Raw genomic sequence first — 22,345 nt, 5'->3', positions numbered from 1 at the left:
AAAGCCTATTGCCCCGAGTGGTGACACACAGGGACAGTGGGGCATTGATGGAGTAAACAGTGAATGGCAGGGTGCAGAAACTCAACTCTGTCTCTTTGTCTGTGTGTCACTTTTTCTTTCTCTCTATCCTTCTCTGTCATTGTCTCTTTCTAACGCTCTCTTTCCACCAGCTTTCTAGTTAGTTAGTAAGTAGTTAGTTAGTTAGTTAGTTAGTTAGTTAGGAGTTTTATTATCCATAATGTGGAAAATCTAACAAAGTTGATGTTGTCTTTGGTTTCACAACACAGCGTAAATTAAAGCATCTATGATCAGTATTTGAACAATGGATCACATGATTGTGTGTAATATGAAAGGTGTCTCCTCACCTCTATTGAGTGTCTGTTAACTCAATATTTTGGTTTTAGTCCCCTGTTTGGGTTCACTCTCACCACAGCAGGCAGCTGTGTTGAATGAAAAAGCTTTGAAAAACATACTGTAAGTTCCTGCTCGGCACCAAACAGCAGACAAACAACAATAGACTAGCGACTACCTGGTCAACATAAGTGGAACAATTAGCAACTAAAATGGTAATTATTTCCTTTATGAGTCAGTAAAGATCAAAACAGAGCTAAAGGAAGGTGAATAGTGGTCTCTAATATTTGCCAGGTGGCCAGAAGCACTACTCCAAAAGAATGCTAATGTAGCTACATGTTGTTCGCTGGTTCATAACAACTTCATAAGGTGATATGTTATGTTATGTTATGTTCACTGCAGTATTCTATCTTCATTTAGCTGGAATTATTTGAATATATAAATATATACTTGTCTATAATGCCTTTCTGAAGATAAAAGATTGGGGGTGTAAAGGATCACTGAACAAAAGATCTGAATATCTTTACTCTTTGAAGGCTTCCCTGAAACACTAAAAGTAAGTGACTTTTATTAATTCATAGCATCGTAAACCAGACACTTGATCATAAGGAGTACTGGTCATCCTTTTAAGCCGAGCAATCAAATGCAGCCATCAGCTTCTGACGTCACTATATGCACTGTGGTCTTTAATCACTGAATGCTCGCTTCAAACTATCAACAGGTTGCTTAACCGTAAAAAGCAGCGGCTCCACTTCTCCTCTGTCGCTTGAACTCTGGCAGAGGGCTTAACTCCCTTCCATTACGCTGTCCTACGGAGGCTGAGATAAGACCTGGAGAGAAGCACCTATCTGTTGTCAAACTCAGCACGTCTGTCACCCAAAGTTCTCCCCAAGTTACACTCCAATGCCTTGCAGCCATGTCCTTCTCCCATCTCTGATAGTCTGGTAATAATAAACAGTTTGACAGCCTCTCCACTTGAAGTTAACGGTCTACAGGGTTACGAATGAAACGCTGTGCCAGAGGCCTTGATGAGGATCAAGATAAAGGTTTGTCTGCAGGACTCTTGAGGGAATCGAAGGGAGGGCGGAGGGTCTGGCGATGATGAACTTAAAGACCTGAGGGGTGGGAAATATACGTCTGATGATGGAGAAGAAAATGACATTCCTCCACTGTTTCACATGCTTTGCTTTTCTTCTTGCCGCATTGACCCCTCGATCTCACTTCTGCTCCCTGCTGGCTGTTTTCTGATATTGCCTCTTCTCCCAGTGGTCCTCGTTATGTATTACCAGGCCTAAGCCCATTATGTCAGCTCAATTCCACTCTGCCCCAGTTATACTTTGGTCTTCAACATGTAGACATGGAGAGCTGCATGTTGCAGTGCTCTCTAATGTATGTGGTGAGAGCACAAACGGAGCCGGCGTCGATACAAAAAGGTGCATGTTTTGCACGTAGCGTTACACACTCTGCTACTTTGCTGCTGTCTAATTGAGTTCCTCACCCCTGTCATCGTTCTCCGCTTTCTTCTGCAGCAGGCACAATTACATGGTGATGTTGAGAGAATGAGATAGGTGCCTATAGCTCGCAGGGGAGATGGGAAACAGTTAGATAGCTGACAGTGTTATAATAATCAACATAATTAAAGTGTCATTTGAATGAATCCAAGTAACACGGAGTCGTTGAAGTAGCTTTTGTCAGATTTATCACAGTCTTGATCCAAGGGAGAAAAAAAAACACTACGTATTATAGCTATTGGCCAGCTGTTCAATAGAGCAAAGGAGCTGTCTCTGGGTGATGCTACAAGAGGATATCTCTCAAGGTAAAACATTTTCTACAAGACAAGGAGAACCTCATTCATTGCCAAACCCTCCTCCATCCATCTCTCTCTCTCTTTCTTTTCTCACAGTGATTTTCAGAGGGCAACTGCAGTGGAAATCACCCTGACCGAGCTCTCCCTGTTGATTTATGATATGCGTTTAGTTATTTATTGGCTAATCATGGCAGGATGCTGAGAGCAGGTTAGGGGTACACCTCCCGAGACAACTGGGCAAGCCTCGGATAAAGAGAAGAAGGGGCATGACTGCTGTCTGGCTTATTCTGGGAATAATAGAGAGATTGTGAGACGCTTGTTTGTTGTTTTCAAGGCTAGAGAATTAATCGCATACTAATGGGAGTAAGGAAGATAATTTAAAGGGGTACTTTGACGTTGTGGGAAAAAAATCTTATTTGCTTTCTTGCCGAGCGTTACATGAGAATGTTAATAACACTTTCATGTCTGTACGGTAAATATCAAACGACAGCGAGCAGCTGCTAGTTTAGCTTAGCACAAAGACTGGAAACAGCTTGTGTGGCTCCGTCCAAGGAAACTAAAGCACACTACAAACAACTCTAACGCTCACAAATAAACACAATAAACACAATATATCTCGTTCGTTCGGTGGCAATATACAATATTTTTGCTTTAACTTATCATTATGAAGCATATGTTGATTGCACAATGTAATGGCTGTAGGATAATGACACCATCAGGGCTTACATAAATGCACTATAAGCCTGGCTTTCACAATGCAGTTCTGCCTGCCCCCAGGTCACAATCCCTCTTTCACAATAAAAGCCCTGGACATATACCCTGCGTCACTGCCTACCAGAGAGCATTTCTCTAAGAGGCAACTCAACAAAATAGCTCACAGTAGCTATCCCCAGGTAGCATAACAGCCAGCTAATGTTAACTGTGGAAACTCTAACTGGCAAAAGTGATGGAGAGTGAAAGAGGGAGAGTGACTGAGTGTTTACTCTGCCTTCATCAAGGTACTGAGATCGGGGTATCTAGTTCAAATTTAGATTCTTACGGTTGTTTCTTGCTAGGGGTAGCCATGTTGCTAACGATTATGAAGTTGATCAATCAAAGTAGGTCTTGTTGTTCATAAAAAAACCAACAGACGGAAAATATCTTAACAACATCTTTTGTTTGGAAACAAATGCAGAGTGTTCTGTGTTGTCGGTAGCTCTAAAGGAAAACGGAAAGTGATCCAAAAGCGACACCTTGGAAACTTCGAAACGCTAGGGGGAGAAAGTTATCCGTTTCTGCTTTAACTGCACAGACATGAAAGTGGTATCGATATAAGTGCATTTACCAAATGTCAAACTATGCCTTTAAGTGACCAAAGCTAGAAAGCAGCATTCAGTAACAGATGCCATCCATGTACACTGCAGTCTGTGGTGAAAACATTTTAGCTGAGACCAAACAAGAATTTTCTGCACCAAAAAAGACCACTCCCAGGTTTAATGTAGCACTGCAGGCAAATAACTGACAGACAGGTTTAGGAGGAAGAAATCCGTGCAGTACTGAGGACAGATTAATCCATATCTGACGGAGAGCTGTTTCGGTACAGTGTATTGATAAGGAGCTTATCCCCTTGTCTGTGTGTGTGTAAAGGCACATCTGCAGAGCCTATTGATTGAGAAACTCATCTTAGCATCATGTGTTCCCACTCTAGAGGACAGCTCCAATGAATAGTAACACTAGAGACAATAACCACTCCATCACGCTTTATCGGTGTCTTCATGCAGCTACTTTGCATGCACGGCAATACACTGAACACTTTTTCCAATTTCGTCACGTCCAAGTGACATCCTCAGTCAGCTTCTTATCAAAAATGCATATTGCAAGCAGGAAAAAACTATGGCTGTCCAATTACTGTCTCAGTATCGTCTTTAAGTGCCACATTTTTGCACAAGATGACAAAAATAATGAAAATGTTTTAAAAATTGATAACATAATAGAGAGAAATTGCTGTTTCATTGTTAAAGATACAATAACAGGCCGGTTGTACCAAGATCATTTTAAATTGTTTCTAAGAACTAAAAGTCACTATGTACTGGGAATTACTTTCTTTATTTGCTTAAGCTAATACTACAAGATATGAAACTTGTTGGAACAAGTTGAAAAATGAGCAACAAGGGAAGCGGAGAGAAAGATAAATAGGGCAGCGAAATGGAAGGGCACGGTGTGAGAGAGATGAGGTCGGAGCCAAAAACATGTGAAGTTGCGAAGTCATTTATTATATTTCAACATTTATCTCTGTGAGAGAGAGCAGAGTTATCAAGGGGACTAAATTGAAAGACATTCAAGCGTGCAGTAGGAGTCAGTAAAAGGAACACTGAAGACCAGACCGGTGCAAACTCTCTCAGTATTTCAGGCTTAGCATATTGTTCTGCATGGAGAGCCTTTCATGCACATATATGCACCGCACACACACACACACACACACACACACACACACACACACACACACACACACACACACACACACACACACACACACACACACACACCTGTACTCGCAAACATATGCACAGGCAGGGATAGCTCAAACATTAAAATGCAAAAGCAATTAAACGCAAACCACAACAGTGCAGAAGAAGTGCCAACCTGACAGCAGGACTTTGATTATTTTAATTAGAGCAATATGGCTGACTCATCCATGAATATAATTGAAGGAAAAGGAGGTTCGTTTTCCTGACTAAAAACATGTTTTAAACAGCGACTACAGTTAAGAGAATACAACTACTTTACATATGCTTAAGTGCAAAAGGGCAAAGCACTTATGCAAATGTGTTTGGATAGACAAAGTGTGCTGATGAGATACTTTTGTATTATGTCTTTTATTTAATGGCTCCAACTTATTCTAATTGTAAATGTATGTGATTTAAATGCATTTAATAAGCTGGCTCCTGCAGGAGCAGGGAATTGCATTAATCTGCATGCTAAATTAGTTTGTCTGAATCCGAAACTTGTCTGGCTCAGGGAGTTGAGCTCTTGTAAGGGATTATAACGGGGCATTAATACTAAGATCCATGGAAAGCAAAACCATGAAATGTTTCTTTCAGTTTTCTGAACATTTTTGCATGTTGGCAAACTAATTACCATCATATCATTTTACAGTCATGCTAAATAAATGAATATGCTCCAGAGTATGTACCCAAGCAGTTTCCTTGCAGGCGTGCCCCTGTGTGTTTATTGTCCTTGGTGTTTGCATCTAATAAGACTTTGTTTGAGTGCTTTTTATGTGCCTGTGTGTTTGGGTAAATATGTCTGCTGCCTTGCTGTTTGTATGTGTGATTCTGTCTGGGAGAAGTGAAGAAAATGGAGACAAACACACAGTCAGACGAAGTAAAGCTGGAGTGAAGGAGGAAGTAAGGAAGATAAAAAGAGTATTTGTTGATCCACAATAAAAAGCGGTTTGTTTACCGAGAATAACAATCATGTTAGACTGAAATTCTTCAACACCCAAAACCACCTTTCATTACACAAGCCTTTGGAAAACATAATGGTCATCCTGCGAATCCCCAAAGAGAAATCCCATGTCTAAACATAAACCACAAATCAGGCAGAGTGGCAAGAGAGCACAGTGAAGTGCTCTTACACTCAAATGCACAGCCGCACAGTTGGTACATCCTCTGTTTGCAATTGCAGAACTTTTAATAAACATACAAAATGTTCTCCACCGCTTACCATGCTGAAATAAATAAACTCTCATTCTACCCTCACTTATATTACAAACAATGTGATGGAACATGCATGAAAGTATTTTATATTAGGAAATGGCACCAATGTTTGCAGAACCTGTAAAATATTAATAGAATTGCTGAGTTGTTGTTCTGCTCCAATAAATAGCTACCTTACATTATCCCTTTCTCCTATTATTCCCTAAATACTTTGCTATAGATGTTTTGAAAGAAATATAATTGCTGTAGTTGTTTTTTTCCCAGTACAAGTCTTACCTTTTTGTACTGCACAGAACGTAGGGAGGTAGTAGGCATGGATGGTGGGAGTATACTGTCTCCTTATGATACTGATAACTAGACTACAGTCATGCTAGCAGCTCTGTGAGGCTGTACTGAGGCACAGTGATGCGTTGAGCTAAATGAGCTAAACGTCAGCATGCTCACAATGACAATGCTAACATGCTGACGTTTAGCAGGTCGTTATGCTATGATCTAGAGCTGCAACGATGAATCGATCAGTCAATCGTCAGAATATCTATGTGCAACTATTTTGATACTTGCTAATCATTTTAGTCATATTTTAAACAATAATAGCCAACAGTGGTGGACTCAGGCTGGGGATGGGGCAGGGGTGAATGTTGGGCAGCCTATATGGCACTGCATCGTGTCATCCTAGAGGTACCCACATTTTCTCTCATTAGGAAACTTTGTCATGTTTTATCTACCATGGATCCAAGAGAGCGCTTGTGTGGAGATAATTTCGGAACATGGGGGCAGCAAGGCCGACTGCGCCCATGTCCACCTTCTGTGTCCACCAGTGAATGCCAAACATTTGCTGATTCTCACATGAGATGATTTGATTCTTTTTTTGTCGCCCATGATAATGAGGTGAATATCGTTGGGTTTTGGAAAAAATAATAATTTGAACACGTCACATTTTTCGCTATTTTCTGTCATCTCAAGACCCTGTCACACATATCCGTATGACAGAAACGTATGCCGGCACATACGAACATTTGTAAGAGTCCAAATACGTCCAACTTTTCATCGGATCAGAAAAGTGAACATATACAGATACGCATGTCTAGCCTATTGGTACAGTATCACTTACTAATACAAAATGTATCAGACGAATGCCCAACGAATGCATAACGTATACAAAAATATGGCGTATACAAAATATCGGCAACACGCTGGTGTACGTTGATATAAGGTAAGGTATAAGTAGTATTCGTTAAGAGCTCACTGTGTTACGCTGGGGTGCGTTGTTGAACGCTGATGTTTTGAGCATGTTCAAAATTACCGGACGTACCCGACGTGTGCTTCATAAGATATGCAGACGTTACGTGACTTTAGACATACGTGAATACGGAATACGTAGGTGAATACTTACCTACGTAAATATAGTACGTAAATACCTACGTGACTACGTTAGAGGAACGTTAGATATAGGCTACGTCGGCTGACGGTGAACCCTACAGCCAATGTATTTATAACGAGTGGATACCCTATTCCTACCCTATGTTAAGATGATGCCTGATGACGGAGTAACTTATTAAACGTGTTTCTACAGTACAGCTAGCGTTCAGCATGTTAGCCGTTCTCCAGCATCAGCATGACGTGAACCAAATGGCACTTTTCCAGCTCCGTTGGCCAGACGCTCCGATACGTTTTAAATAAGTAAGTGATAAGCTATCAATGTTTGACATACGTATAATAATTTGTTATGTATTCGTTATGTATACGTCAGCTACAACACCGCTGTGGAAAAGTTGGACGTATTAGGACATTTTTAGCTCATTTTCATATACGCCAGCATGTTTCTGCCATACGGAACTGTGTATGTCTGGCGTGTTTGGCGTATCGTCTGCGTCCTTCAAACGATCACAACTTACCCTTAATTTACCAACCTATTGCCAATATTTCATATGCGCCGGCATACGTTTCTGTCATACAGATATGTGTGACAGGGCCTTTAGAGACAAAATGATTAATCAATTAAATTATCTGCAGATGAATAGAAAATGAAAATAACTGTAGTTGCAGTCCAACTATGATACTTCAACTTCCAAAGTCACAAGCCTAAATATTATTGTAAATACATTAGATGAAAATCCACCTCCTATATAAAGCTTAAAAATCCATTCTATAAAATGAGCATTCACTTGTGAAGTCGACTCACGTGCACTGACCTCACTGTCATCATTCAAGAATTTGAATATTTGACACAGTTTGATCTAAAACTAGAAGAAGCTAGACAACTAAAAAGCTAGAAAACCATTTTCAAAACAGCTACAGATATACTCCACATCAAACATGGTGTTATTGTTAATGCTAAACCAGAAGAGCTGGTTTCAGCCTGACTAACTGGAAACCTGCTGTGCCTCATTTTGCAGGAAGCTGGAAAAGTTTTTGGAAACATGAAAATAAATATTGTAATAAAAATGTAAATGTCCAGACTGAAAAGAAATGACTTCAGACTGAATCCAAGAATAGAATATGTTAAACTGATGACCTACACAGCACATTAAGTAGTATCCTGATCAACATGCGTAGATCCTAATGTCGTTTGTCACATTTCCATTCATCTTTAAATGATCAATTTAAAAGCGAATTTAGACGTCAAACGTGACTCCGTGGTTGATTTACAATGCATAACAGAAATGTTAAGTCTCACCTTGCCTCCAAAGAACAAATATACAGTAGCTCTGTTCAAAAGCACCTGCTTGGCAGTATATGTCAGGGTTGCAATAGGACAAGTATCACATTAAAATATCTTCTGCGGAGTTCATTAAAATACCATCTGCTCACCAAAAGAATCGCAAAGATTCATGACAGAGCAGAATTGCTCTCCAAGGAATTGTTAAAAAAAAATGTTAAGGTGCAGTTATCCGTCAACAGCGATGCATGATTATGCATGCTGATAAGCTTTCAGCTGAGATCCCTGGAAACATGTTCTCACTGAAGCAGTCAAACTGCAATAAGTGGAGCATCCAGGCAGAGCAGAGTGCATGAAGAACTGTAGGAGAGCGTACGAGGAGTCGAGGAGAGCAACCGTAATCATGAATACTAACAAGGCTGGGAAAAACCAGAATAGCACATTAAGAATATGCTTCATTAGGACACAAGACAACGTACACAGCACAATCACACCTGACTGCTTCCATTTTTAATAATAGGCTTATAGAAACATACTGAAATTAGGTCGTTCCATTATGAGCATTTGTGTTTGACATTTCTGATCCTATTTCCGGCATTTACACTTACACCCTGTAAATCTTTCCGTGTTAATATGTGTGGCCTCTTTATGCATTTAGCATGTTGTCTTGTTCCCATGAAGTGATGAGAGGAAGCAGAGGAGTGCTAATATATGAGCGATGTGCTAAATTGAGTGGGGACCGTGTGGATTAGAGTGAAGCGTGATATACAAACAGAATCATGCATCCAGCGCACAAAGTAAACACATTCGAATGAACTGAATATGAGAGGCCGAAGGAGAATCCCCACAGATTTAAGCATTAAAGTATGCATCTAAACTTTATTTGACTTTTTACTAAGCATAAGCTTTTTTAAGCTGTTACTGTAGGTCTGTAAGCTCAGGGAATCATACGATTATGTGTAGGCTTTGCCCACTGACTGTTGTAGCACTGAATTCATTGTGCACCTGAAGAAACTTAATTATCTACACGCTCTAACGATTACTTTGTGATACAGAGTAATAACAATCACTACCACGAAAATATGCAGTAGATCAAGCTTATTTGTCTTGCATTGGAAAGGAGAATATTTTTTTTAACCGGCTCTACAATGCAAACACATAAATAGTTATTTACTTCCCAAGGTCTCACTTTTTCTGTTCTGTTTTCTACTTTCTCACCAAGTTAATTCATTTTCCAAGTCATAACAACATTTCAAAACTCCATGAAAAGAATATGCATATTCATTCCTTTTTTATTCAGATGACGTTTCGACCCTCAGGCCTTCTTTTCTCTTTATTCAGATGACGTTTCGGCCCTCAGGCCTTCTTTTCTCTTTTATTCAGATGATGTTTCGGCCCTCAGGCCTTCTTTAAGATCAACAATGACTGCTTGATTGTTGAAAGAGGATTGCATATGGAGCCAGAGTGTACATCACTTTTTTCCTACTTCCAAGTCTACTCACAGTGATCAGCATCTCTTCACAACCCTTGGTGTGGGTGTCATTTTCTTTTTTCTTGATTATCTACCTAATTGTGTGGCAGTAGGCGTAAATAAAACTCCAACATATTAAACACATTTTTTAACGATCTTGCCCTTCAGCCTCTACAGACACAACTGCCTTTCTCTCCATAACTGCTTTAGAACAATGCTTATATATGATGATTGAACGGCCTAAAATTAGTATTTCAAATGAGGAAAGCTACAAATGAAGATAACAATACTAGATAAACAAGGTGATAGGAAACCAATTAAGGATTTAAAAGACATACAATGGAAGATGACTCAGGATTATAGACAAAGCCTCAAAGTACAGAATACTGCTCCAAAAGAAATTTAGGAAATCCAGTGAATAATTATAACAAACCGAAACAAAACACCTGGTCACATCTGATTGTAGCAGTTTTATGTAATCTGAGGGAGAACAGAGAAAGTTTGTATCATGACCACCTGGTGGCGTACTCTTCACAGGGCAGTCACTGGACCCATGAGGCAGGTGTAATGATGGGTAAAGAGGCTAATCCTAAGAACCAGTGCTGAGGCCTGGTGATCTATAACACCCTGCGCCTCCTGAGCCTGATTTACATGGTGGGATTACATCCAGATACCCTCGCTGTTTAATTGCATTACTCCAGATTACAAGATTGTGTGGTGGTGGAACATGAACATTGTATGATTCAGACAATGACTGTCAGAGGGAGCAAGCGTCACGATCCATGTTATGTGATTTCATGTTTTGTTTCTGGGTGTTATGCGTTGAATTACTTTATTTATGTTGTTTGTAAATTCTTGTTAAAACATACAGTAAAACATCCAGAGAGAGAAAATAAAGATATAGTAAACTCTTAAACAGTAAAGAAAAAAAGCCATAACGTAATTCTGTCTTAAAATCCTATATTGTTAAAATGAAAAGAGCAAGTGTTGTAAAACAAAAGCAACTGTAGTTATTTTACTCTTACCTGCAAGTGAAACCTGTCAGGTTCCACCTAAGACTCATGTTCAAATAGCACTGCACAGAAAAGAGCCTCTTGATAACGGCTTGATACGACTACTTTAAGAGTAATTTTCCCAAATGTATTTTTTTATATTTGACAGTATACTACTTCTTTTATCTAACTACAATATGAGCAAAAGATTTTCACACGAAAGAAATGTGAAAAAAAACGGATTCTACAGTATACACAGTATCTTGCAGGGAATATTAGAGTAAGGCAGATTAAGATATTTATTTGGAAAGTTATATACTCAGATATAAGTCTTAATACGCCATTAAAAACAGAATGACAACTTAAAAACAGATCAATCACATGACCTTAATTTGAATCCAAAAAGGTGTGATATTTTTACATTCTTCCTACAATAAAGATGTTTTTAGAATTTCTGTTTTAAATTTTCCGAAAGACAAAGAATGGGAACACGTCATAGAATAAAGACTTAAACACTGAATCACAACTACAAACTGCATCGTAATAGGGTGACTGAAAGTTACAAGCGATTCACAGTAAAAGGGCAGGTTATCAAAGAAACATGAAAACTAATAGAGCTCCAATACAGTGATAATATCATTGACCAACTGAAGGTGAAACAGTCAAATAACTAAAAAAGTGTGTATAAGTTTAAGAAAAAAAAGAAGAAAGAAGGTGTGTGGAACAGCTCTGGGCCAGATGCCCGCCTGGCCCGACTCCTCAGAGCGATTGCTTCTGGCAGAGAATCAGATAGAAGGGAGAGTCATTTATATTTCTTGCACCACCCCACAAGCTGTGGAGGCAGGGAGCATTTAAATCTATTCTAAGGTCAACAGGGAACTCAATGGCTTTGATAACAAGTATCCCATCTTTGATTTCACACTCTTCTTGTCTCTGCAGAAATTCTGCCTTTGATGAAGGGTTGCACAAGAAGGTTTTAAAGTAAACAAGACGATGTGTACAACGGCGTTCATAAAGCTTAGCTGACATATTTGAGATAAGGAAAACAAAAGGCACACCAATGTCGCTCCACATCACATTAATGTCCCTACTCATGTCTGCCGTGTACACAAAGGCGGATTTTTTTCTCATGAATTATTCAGGTTTTAGTCCTGTGGAGGCGACTTCGTCAGCAGCACCACAAGGAAGATCACCTAAGGCTGAATGCTAAATAATGGACTAATAGATTGTTTTTCTTTCCTCTGAATGAGTCAAAACACAATACACTGGAAAGTGGGCTCACAGATCTGCTGTGAATATCTCTACAGGAACTTTGAGCTTTCTGTGGTTGGCAGAAAAAGTCACAGGAGGACGCAAAGCTGCCTCTGCGGCGACCCTCACACTCCTGCGTAAGAAAGCCAATCCTCGACACTTATCCACATCAGAGAGGCACAAACAACGCTGCGACAAAAGGGCTGCGAAGAGCACAAACAGTCTGTCACTCAACAGGAGATTGACAGCGAGAGAGGCCTTTTTATATCACCCAAACTCCCTCTGAAATTGAGGTGAACACCTTTGTTGAGCGTGTAGTGATCCGGATCAGCTTTGTGACAGGGCTCGGGGTTTCCATAGAAACATGCACGCCCCGAACACGCCAGACTTAAACATCGTGAAGCGCATCAACAGACGGTTTCTGGAGAGGCTGAAGGATGATGAAGTCTCACAATCTGGCATGCATCATTTCATCTGAAGGAGGCCATATTTTCATTTTACAAATATCTACAGTGAAAGTTTGATACCTCCTTTATTTACAAAGATACCATTTGCTTGATGGGATGAGAGATTTCTGTGTGTGTGTGTGCGTGTGTGTGTGTGCGTGTGTGTGTGTATAATAATGTGGTCCAGGAACAATGCAGAAATGTGTCTGCCTCATGGCATTTGGAAAACAATCTCATCTATCATATCAGGAAATATAAATCTACATTCATTGTATCCCTTCACTCAGGTTTGCCTAATCGTCAGCTGTGACAGACGTGTTGTAAAATCTTCTCTGCAGTCAGCTCCAATACGGTCATTTTAATGCGCATTCATAAATCTTTTTTGTTCCCTTGGTGTTTCTGAGTGGGTAGAAATGTGGAAACTGGTGAGAGATGAATACCGGCTGAAACTGCAGTTGTTGAATAAAGAGCAACCCCAGCTCTTTGAAGTCCAGCCCACTTCGGCTCGCAATGTAAAACAAAGGATGTAACATTGAAATAGATGCAAAGGATTAGGGATGGACTGATTTCCATACAATAGGGTAAAAAAAACTCAAAATGAGGCATGAGATGAAAGCTTCGGTTTCTTTTTGTTCAAAACACCCAGAGATACTTAAAGAACAAAGACAGCTGCACGTAAAAAGGATCTCATAAATGATAACCCACCATTCCTGCAGGCACTGACACTCAATATGGCTGAAGAGAAATAACAGAATTCATAGATCGATTTCAGGATGGGGCTGCAGTTTTACTGCAATCCCTGGACCACCTTTGTCCTCTTTTTCTCAGACTATATCTCTTTCTTTGTTTCTCTTTCTTTTCCCGTCTCACTGTGTCAAATAGATTATTAGCTCATTATGTACCCGATCTGAACGGATCCATTTTGTCACTTAACAACTGCAGGACGACCCAAATCTCTCTGGATCATTAATATAGCCTCTAAATCTATTTCACTTTGGGCTCAGACTCATATCGCTCCTTTAATTCTTCTGTGGTCAATAATGAATTAAGGTAGACCTGCCAACTTTGTAATTGAAATGGCTAAACTGGCAGGTTACTGCTCTGCCACAATCAGCTCTAAATTCTGACTCTTTTCAGTTTCATTTCTCCTCATACGTCGCTGAGCTTTCTTTTGAACCCAGTGACAACATGTAAAGATTATGCCTTTTGAGGCTGCAAAGGAGAAGAAAAGATAAGCTGTCAGTTGAAATGCACATTGCAATGCTGAGTGTGTATGTATAAATTATAAATGTTAATATAAATAAACAAGGTAGGTTTTCACTTGACTTAAACTGTGGAAATGGAAGTTTCCAGTAAACGATGATAACGAGACGTCAATTATTACTGTTTATATTATGAATTTTTAATCCGTGGAGGTTTTATATTTGAAAAACTTTCCCGGAGCCTAGAAAAACAGGGAAAATACGAGCGAGCAGAGCCAGGGAGAGAAACACTAATAAGCATGTGCAGTTGGCTGCATAATGCGGAAGCAAACCAGGAAGCGGGAAAACGTTTTAGGCTTATGAACTCTGCAAGCAATTTGTATTCAAGTTAACAGCTGCCATTTTGGAGTCCAGTATCCAGTTCTTATAAAACATCAATGTAGTAGATGACCTGCTGGTGGCACGAGGTAGAGAGTCAGGGGATCACCAGAGTTCTGTATATGATTTCTGACTTGCACTGCTGAGTATTTATTTATTATTCTTCTCACTCAAGGAGATTGGAGCAGATCAGAACAAAAAGGTCATTTCCATGCATTCTTAAAAAGTGATGGTGAGCAATGTCTCCTCTGTCACGCCATCATCAGGCCGCCATTGTAGCCCCGCTGACTCCTCGACCAAAGTAGCTAATGCAGTGCAACGTTCCACTACATCAATTCACAGCTTCCACACCCTCTGAAATACATTTGATTAGTCACCCCAGCACAGCAACGGGGACATAAATAATTCATCTGTGCAAATGACAAATGAGGCAATCAATTCTGGGACAGCATTCAAAGAGAAACTATTCAAATCCCCTCTAAATTAATTTTCTGCCTTTTAGTGTTCGTAGACTTGAAATTTTAATGCCGAATTCATCAGATGATGTTTTTACCCTGATTCTCACAAACTAAACCATTTGGTGTCAGAAAATGTTTTCAAAATATATACATAATATACAAAACATCACAGATTCTTGGAGAATTTTCTCAGACCAGCAGTAAAAGTCACTGGCAGCACTAAATACTGGACATCAGAGACCAGATGTTGAAGAAAAAGTAGAAGGGAAGGAGGGCTGGACTAATTTCATATTCCATCTGACAGCAGAAACGCTACTCTCCATGAATGCAAAACCCGAATGGATGAGCCGAGCTCCTCTATGTGGGATGAGATCACACTTGACCTCTGAGACTAAGAGAACAAAGAAATCTGATGAATAATCAGGCCACAATTATTGTGTCCATCTGTTGTAGCCTGAGTGATGATAAGGAGCCTGAAAGCTCAATCCTGCTGCTCAGATAAAGTAAATTAAGTACAGAGACTAGCGTTGCAGTATTGAACCTTAATCCAGTATCAATTACGGTGATTGAATATGAATCTTTTCAAACATTATTGAGTCTAATTAGGTTTAGTTTTCAATATTTATAAGTAAAGTCTCAAAGCTTTCTAATCAGCTTTCGTTTTGTTTATTTGAACCTATTCATTTGTTTATGTCTATATTAACTAGAAAAAGGTTACAATTTCTAAAGAACATTTACGTGTGCTTGGTGCTGAAAATGTACAATTCACACATTGTTGAAATCCTGCAAGAAGTTGAACAAACAATTATCCATCCATCCATCGTCTACCGCTTATCCGGGGTCGGGTCGCGGGGGCAGCAGCTCCAGTAAGGAACCCCAAACTTCCCTTCTCCGGGCCACATCCTCCAGCTCCGACTGGGGGATCCCGAGGCGTTCCCAGGCCAGTGAGGAGATATAATCTCTCCACCGAGTCCTGGGTCTTCCCCGGGGTCTCTTACCAGCTGGACGTGCCTGGAACACCTCCCTAGGGAGGCGGCCAGGTGGCATCTTTACTAGATGCCGAACCACCTCAACTGGCTCCTTTCAACGTAAAGGAGCAGCGGCTCTACTCCGAGTCTCTCACGGATCGCTTTGCCCAGTTCACCCGCACTACCCGTTTGGGCTTACCAGGTCTGTCCAGAGTCTTCCCCCACCCCTTGATCCAACTCACCACCAGATGGTGATCAGTTGACAGCTCCGCCCCTCTCTTCACCCGAGTGAACACATGCGGCCTCAGATCAGATGATACGATCACAAAATCGATCATTGACCTTTGGCCTAGGGTGCTCTGGTACCACGTGCACTTATGAGCATCCTTATGTTCGAACATGGTGTTTGTTATGGCCATTCCATGACTAGCACAGAAGTCCAACAACAAACGACCGTTCGGGTTTAGATCAGGGAGGCCGTTCCTCCCAATCACGCCTCTCCAGGTGTCTCCATCGTTTCCCACGTGCGCGTTAAAGTCTCCCAGCAAGATTACGGAGTCCCCTACTGGAGCCCCCTGCAGGGCTCCATTCAGGGTCTTCAAGAAGGCCGAATACTTCGAACTGCGGTTTGGGGCATAGGTACAAACAACAGTCAGAGTTTTCCCCCCCATAACCCGAAGGCGTAGGGAGGCGACCCTCTCGTCCACTGGGGTGAACTCCATTGTAGCGGCGCTCAGCCGGGGGCGTGTGAGTATCCCCACACCCGCTCGACGCCTCACACCTTGGGCAACTCCGGAGAAGAATAGAGTCCAACCCCTATCCAGGAGTACGGTTCCAGAGCCAAGACTGTGCGTAGAGGTAAGCCCCACCAAATCCAACTGGTAGCGCTCCACCTCCCGCTCCTGACCATCACTGCCATCCGTGTGACAGCGCACCCGACCCCAGCAGTTCTTCCTGTGAGTTGTGGGCCCACAGGATGGATGGATGTAGCTTCTTCGGGCTGTGCCTGACCGGGCTCCGTGGCAAACCCGGCTACCAATTATGGCATTTAAAATTGAAGTGCTAAAAGAAGCAGCAATGTCAGTTTAAGTGTGTGAGTGCTGAGTGAAGTAGAAACAAAGTCCTCCAAATTAAACAACAAAATCGGTTGTTTGTCCATGTCCTCTACAACGACACAGAGAAACATTTTCTGATCTGACGCCCCTACCAGGAGGACTATATAATTTCACTGTTGAAAAATCTGTCTTAAGATGTGACAACACTATGGTTAACATTCAGTACATGGTGGTTGTTTTCACTTGGATTTACCCATTTCATTTTGCACTTTTAAGACTTTAAATGCAAATTGCAGCTGTTAACGGTTAATTAGCCACCAGTTATCTCTGCAACACGTAACAATAACCTAAAACTAAACCCCAACCAAGGAGGTCTAATGTTTGTAGAGGAGGGAAACAGTATTCAAGGGGGGGGCAGACTTCAACACAAGATCCATAATGGAAGAATGTATCAGAGCCACGAGACTCTGTGTGGGACATGGAATCTCTCTTTGGACTTTGGTTGCAAACATATCGCTGTAGCAACTGTCAGTTCACCCCCCCCCCGACAGAAACCTCCATTCTTCACTCCTTCGAAGAAAAAAACTAAAGTAAAGGTAAAGGTTGTGGGTGTACCGTCTGACGCAAACAAGGCCAACAGACAGAGAAATCTGTCATGCTGACGTGTCTGAGTGCTTCACTTAACATTGAACTACGGGCAAACTTTTTTTTTTCGAGTACAACTTGTTGGGGAGATAATCGGCACTCCATCCGGGGCGGAGGTCCCCTCTCATCCATCACCTCGCAGTGCTATGTTCCCGACTAACAGGAAAAAACTGACTGCGGGCTAACAATCTTTCACTCCAGCTTGCATACAACTGTGCTGAGGTGAAAGTGATGGCCTTCTGCTGAATTACCTTCCCTTTAATCAATGACATGTCGGAGAAAATATCTCCAGGAGAATGGCGGGGGGACTCCGTATCCATCATGCACGTCCACGATGGCGCTAATGGATGACTCAAATGCACCACTGTGTCAAGAATCATATGACATTCATCAAATGTTGAAGGAATATAAATAAAAGGACAAATGGAAGCAAGACTTTGAGATGAATTATCATCTCATCTGAAGCAGAGAAGAGGGAGGGAAATATGTGATTACTTCGGTACTTTTCTTTTGAAGAAAACATACTAAAACACACATTTACCCTAAAGACTAAGAGAGCATAAAATCCACTACAGCCAAGATTATTGGACTGACACAAGCCTCCCGTGGATCCTGAGGATTAGCCCCCCCAATTCAACCATCAATTGTTCATAACATTACTGATGAGGTTGTCAAAGTCTTCATAGAGTTGGACTGGTTGTGCTGTGGCCAAATGTTTCATTATAGTTCAGAGATTAACACGCTGTCTATTCAAACTCGAGCAGAAGTCACACTGACATGCCGTGGGAAAAAGAGACGCATCCATACATCTCGGTTTTTTCCTTCATTGAAAAGTTTGAAATAAAATGAATGAATGTATTTACAAAAGTCTGTAGGTATCACAGAGTGTAGTTTACCATGATCCAGTGTTCCTGTCAGTGATCACATGATTAGGACAAAGCGTGGGTCAAACATGGAAAGCTGCAGTTTAAGATGTTGTCGATACATTCAGGGCCAACACTGATGTGCCCTCGCCCCCCCGAGAAAGTTTTGACCGTACAACAAAAGTAAAGTTTTTATAATTATAAAATGATTTGGATTTGCCAGGTTTTATTCAATAAGGTAATGTTTACAGAAAGCTCAAGTCTGCTTTCTGTAAATGTTATTCCCCAACATGAAAGCTTTACTTGTGCTTCAAAGCCAAAATGAAATTCTGAAGAACTACGGAAACATTTGTTCATTTATTTTGATTATTTAACAATATTTCTTGTTAAATTGAATACATGTTTAGAATTTGAAACATTTTCTATGTATAAATAAAATGTGTTGATATATTGTTATAACTTAACAAGAAACTAAGCTTTTGAAGATATACATTATATTTACTTATTTTTTCTGCTCAATGAACCAATCATTGAACTATGGGAACTACGTTTAAATAGTGACATATATCAACTTCTTACTCACATTTTCTTTTGTACTCTGCACATTATGATGATTTAAGACCAAAGATAAAAATGGTGAAACATGCTGGTGTTCAGACGGTCAATAATAGGAATGGTTGTTTAATGGGCATACTTGTATGTGTGACATAATAATACATATTCATTCATGCAAGTTAAAAGGTTGAGCTAGTAACTTTAGACCAGACTACACTGAGCAAGGCAGAAGGATTTATTTCTAAAACCTCAAGAGGGCAGAGGCTGTACCTGAGCATCCACGAGCAGGTGTCTCATCAGAGTCATGGACTTCCTCAAGGTGTCCCTCTCTCCCGGCATGAAGGCCTCGTCCTCGTGAGCCAGGCTACAAGGTCGGGTCACCATGAACTGAGCAATCTGGTCATTCAGGCTGTTGAGAGACTGGACGGCTGCAACAGAGGAGCAGGAGAAGGAGAGTTGTAAAACCAAATGAAAACACATGCGTAGACTCAGAAATTCATCCATGACAGTCGATCTACTCTTTTTCTCTACTGCCATATAGGCGGAGAAGTTTGTTTCCCCTCTCTCTCTAGTGGGACTTCCTTCATCCACGGCCACAGTGGAGCTGCCTCCATTGTTCTCCTCTAAGAATAATCCCTCTTTTGGACATTGGGCTTCATTAGGCTAAATCCATTACCAAGACACAGACACTCACACTCATGCACTATATAATCCATTTTGTTATGGAGACAGTCCCAGTAATAAAGCCTATTGTGTTGGGTTTGTTCAGTCAGAGGCTACATCAACACAATGTGGGGCTCAGAAATGTCTTTGTTTCTTCGAGCTTGCCCAGAGTTTGCTTAGAAGTCTCTCTTTGGTCACAGCCTGCAGGCGATCAATACTTCCACTGAAGCTCAAAACAAGCCAGCAGGGTGATAGAAGAGCATTTTGCCAGAGCGGCCCAGCAGACGTAGAAACATATAACCAGCATACAGATCATGCTGCAGCTTTCAGTTATTTACAGGACCAATTATTTGGTGGATTCTCAAGAAAAAAACAAGCAGCGGCCTGTTGCAGTAATAACTACGCAACTCACATGAAGCCAAACACAGACGTTTGTCTTAAATTCTAGTTGAGATCAACAATTACAAGTTTGTGATTGATTGATAGAAACCTTCATTTATACATGGTAAACTCACTGAGAGCTTGCTCACTATTTCAGAGGGGCCCTGCTTACAGACAGAAAGTGTAACAGATGCAGTAACATGATAAAAAAACAACATTGCCACCAACATAAGAGTCAAATAAATGATATCAAGGACAAAGATATGGATTAAAACACTCACATTCAACTGGTGGTAATGTTCCAACGATAGAGTGTGTGCCAAGTTTCCAAAGATACCAAATATGGCAGCTTGAATTTCGGAGAGATGTGTATAAAATCGTGCACAAGACAAGACATGCACAATGTTTTTGATGGAACGGTGCAGCCATGAAAATCTGGAGCTCTGGGTTTGAATATTTCTCTCCGTGTAAACATCATAAAGCTACAATCAAGCTTTGGAACAAGCAGACAGAGAATATATAGCGCCAGTCAGAGAGTGTGGACTAAAAAATTTTTCCAACATTAAAACTACTAAAGGGGAAACAAAAGGAACTGTATGTTGACCAACAGTCAAACCCCCAAGTACATTCAAGTGATGATGACAAGCAAGTCCTCCCGTTTTAGAAACCAAAATCAGTGTTTGCATGGTCATTTACTAAATTAATCAGTTATCAAAATCATTGTTGATTCATTGGACCAACTGTGTCAACATCAGTCACTTGCTCCAAGTGAAGCATCACTCTCTCTCTCACACAGACACCTAAGAGGCTAAGAGGTCAATTTGGGGTGAGAGTGACAGAGCGACTGAGGCAACGTGACTCACTGACAACAGTCAAGGTCGGCTTTTCAGCAGAGTGATCAAAGATTTATGGCCACACCTTCCAGCACCTCTCTTGAACTGCAGGGGCATGCAAAAAGAGGCATGTTTACGAGCACACGGCGGCCCCGCAGGCAGCGCGGCATACATCAAATCAGGGCAGAGTGGGTGGAGGGGGGGGAAATAAAATGTTTACGACAGAAGGTCGACGATTGGAATCTAATTTCACATTCAATATTTACAAGGTGTACCTCTCTGCCCCAAAGATGACCAAACACAGGTAATGGCACGCTGCTGCTGAAAATGACATGCTGTCAAACTCTGAGAACAGACACGCCTTCTTCTCCACTTTCCATCTTTATTGAATGCATTCTGTCACACACTGTGATACATGATGGAGAAGGCAGGTGGCTTTCTATAAAAGCAAGGTAACTTTGAATACCCTGAATGTGTCAACATATACCGCCATCAAAATGCCACAGCTCCCAGCCAAAGACATAAAGCACCAGAGAGACGACGTGATGCTCAATTTGTTGAACCATTTGTAATAATTAATTGCTTCTCACTCGTGAAATTACAACAAATGCTGAAACTCCAGGCTGTTGACATGGCCAATCAACGTTTGACAGCTTTTCAGCCATAAAGGTAAATCTGCATCTGTCTACAACCACCACCTGCACGTTTATTAATATTTTTCTGGTTGGACGAGCCAGACGAGGCACCAGCAGGGAGACGATCCTCTGCTGAGAATATGTAAGTGAGGAAAACATACAAGTATTCAAAATGGCCGGGTGAAGCTGACCGTTTGTGACCTGGAACATTTTAATAATACAGAGACGATATCAGGGGAGGAATAATTAGAAAATCATGAATTGTTGAGAAATAACTATTTCCATTAACCCTCTGCAGTCCAGGTTCATTTTGGTTAATTGTTTGCATTTTTGTCTTTGTTAAGCCCATGTTATCTGTCCTTACCGTATATGCATGGTGTCACACACAAACTCGGCTACAAGTCTGACTTATTATTTTTTTCAATCTGACAAAGTATCACGCTGCCAGCAACCCAAAATACAAGAAAAATGACAGCGGCGCCTATAAAAGTCTACAAATCTTAAGTGAAAAGAATATTGTTTGACTATTTTCACAAAGGAATACAGCAGAAACATGTAAGAAATAAAACTATAATATGGTATATTTACATTTAAATAGATTTTATTCCAACTAATTTTTTGAGACTTTTTCATTAAAAGTAAATATAAAATAAAATATTATTACGCTTTGTCTAAAAAAAAAAAAGCCCCACATCAGCACTTTCACATGGTTTTCTGAGATTGTCTCTACATGACATTTTAATAAAGTCATGTTAGTATAAAAACATAAAGAATCCTCAGTGTATTCACAGATGAATAGACATTAGACAGATTGTATAAAAGGTCTCTATCACAGTCCTTCATTTATTTTATGATTAAATCCTTTATTTTGGAGCGTTTAAAAAAAGAAGATGTGCACATAAAAGATCTTATTTTTAATTTTTCTTAACATGTGAATTTCTTATATAAAATGTACAATAATTTAAATCAGAGGGATATTGTGTTTTTTGTGACGCTCCCTCCCACACAGGTGGCCCAGTGCTGCTGATGACTGT

General features: G+C 40.6%; 1 protein-coding gene across 5 annotated transcripts in view; it reads right to left on the bottom strand.

Moving 5' to 3' along the window:
* Positions 1–22,345, bottom strand: part of kaznb (kazrin, periplakin interacting protein b) — a 103,827-nt gene that overhangs the window by 65,981 nt on the left and 15,501 nt on the right. For 4 of the 5 annotated variants that reach the window (XR_003832307.1, XR_003832308.1, XM_029432244.1 and 1 more), the window contains exon 1: positions 19,070–19,102. Coding sequence is in view for 3 of the 5 variants with exons in the window: in XM_029432244.1 (XP_029288104.1) it covers positions 19,070–19,096 (27 nt within the window). In the remaining 2 variants the exon portion in view is untranslated. Of the gene's footprint in view, positions 1–19,069; positions 19,228–22,345 lie in introns of those variants that run through there. The other variant, XM_029432243.1, reaches the window with a different exon arrangement.

This window comes from Cottoperca gobio, chromosome 5 (genome assembly GCF_900634415.1).
Source record: "Cottoperca gobio chromosome 5, fCotGob3.1, whole genome shotgun sequence".
NCBI lineage: Eukaryota > Metazoa > Chordata > Actinopteri > Perciformes > Bovichtidae > Cottoperca > Cottoperca gobio.
This window is presented reverse-complemented; position numbering and strand designations above follow the sequence as displayed.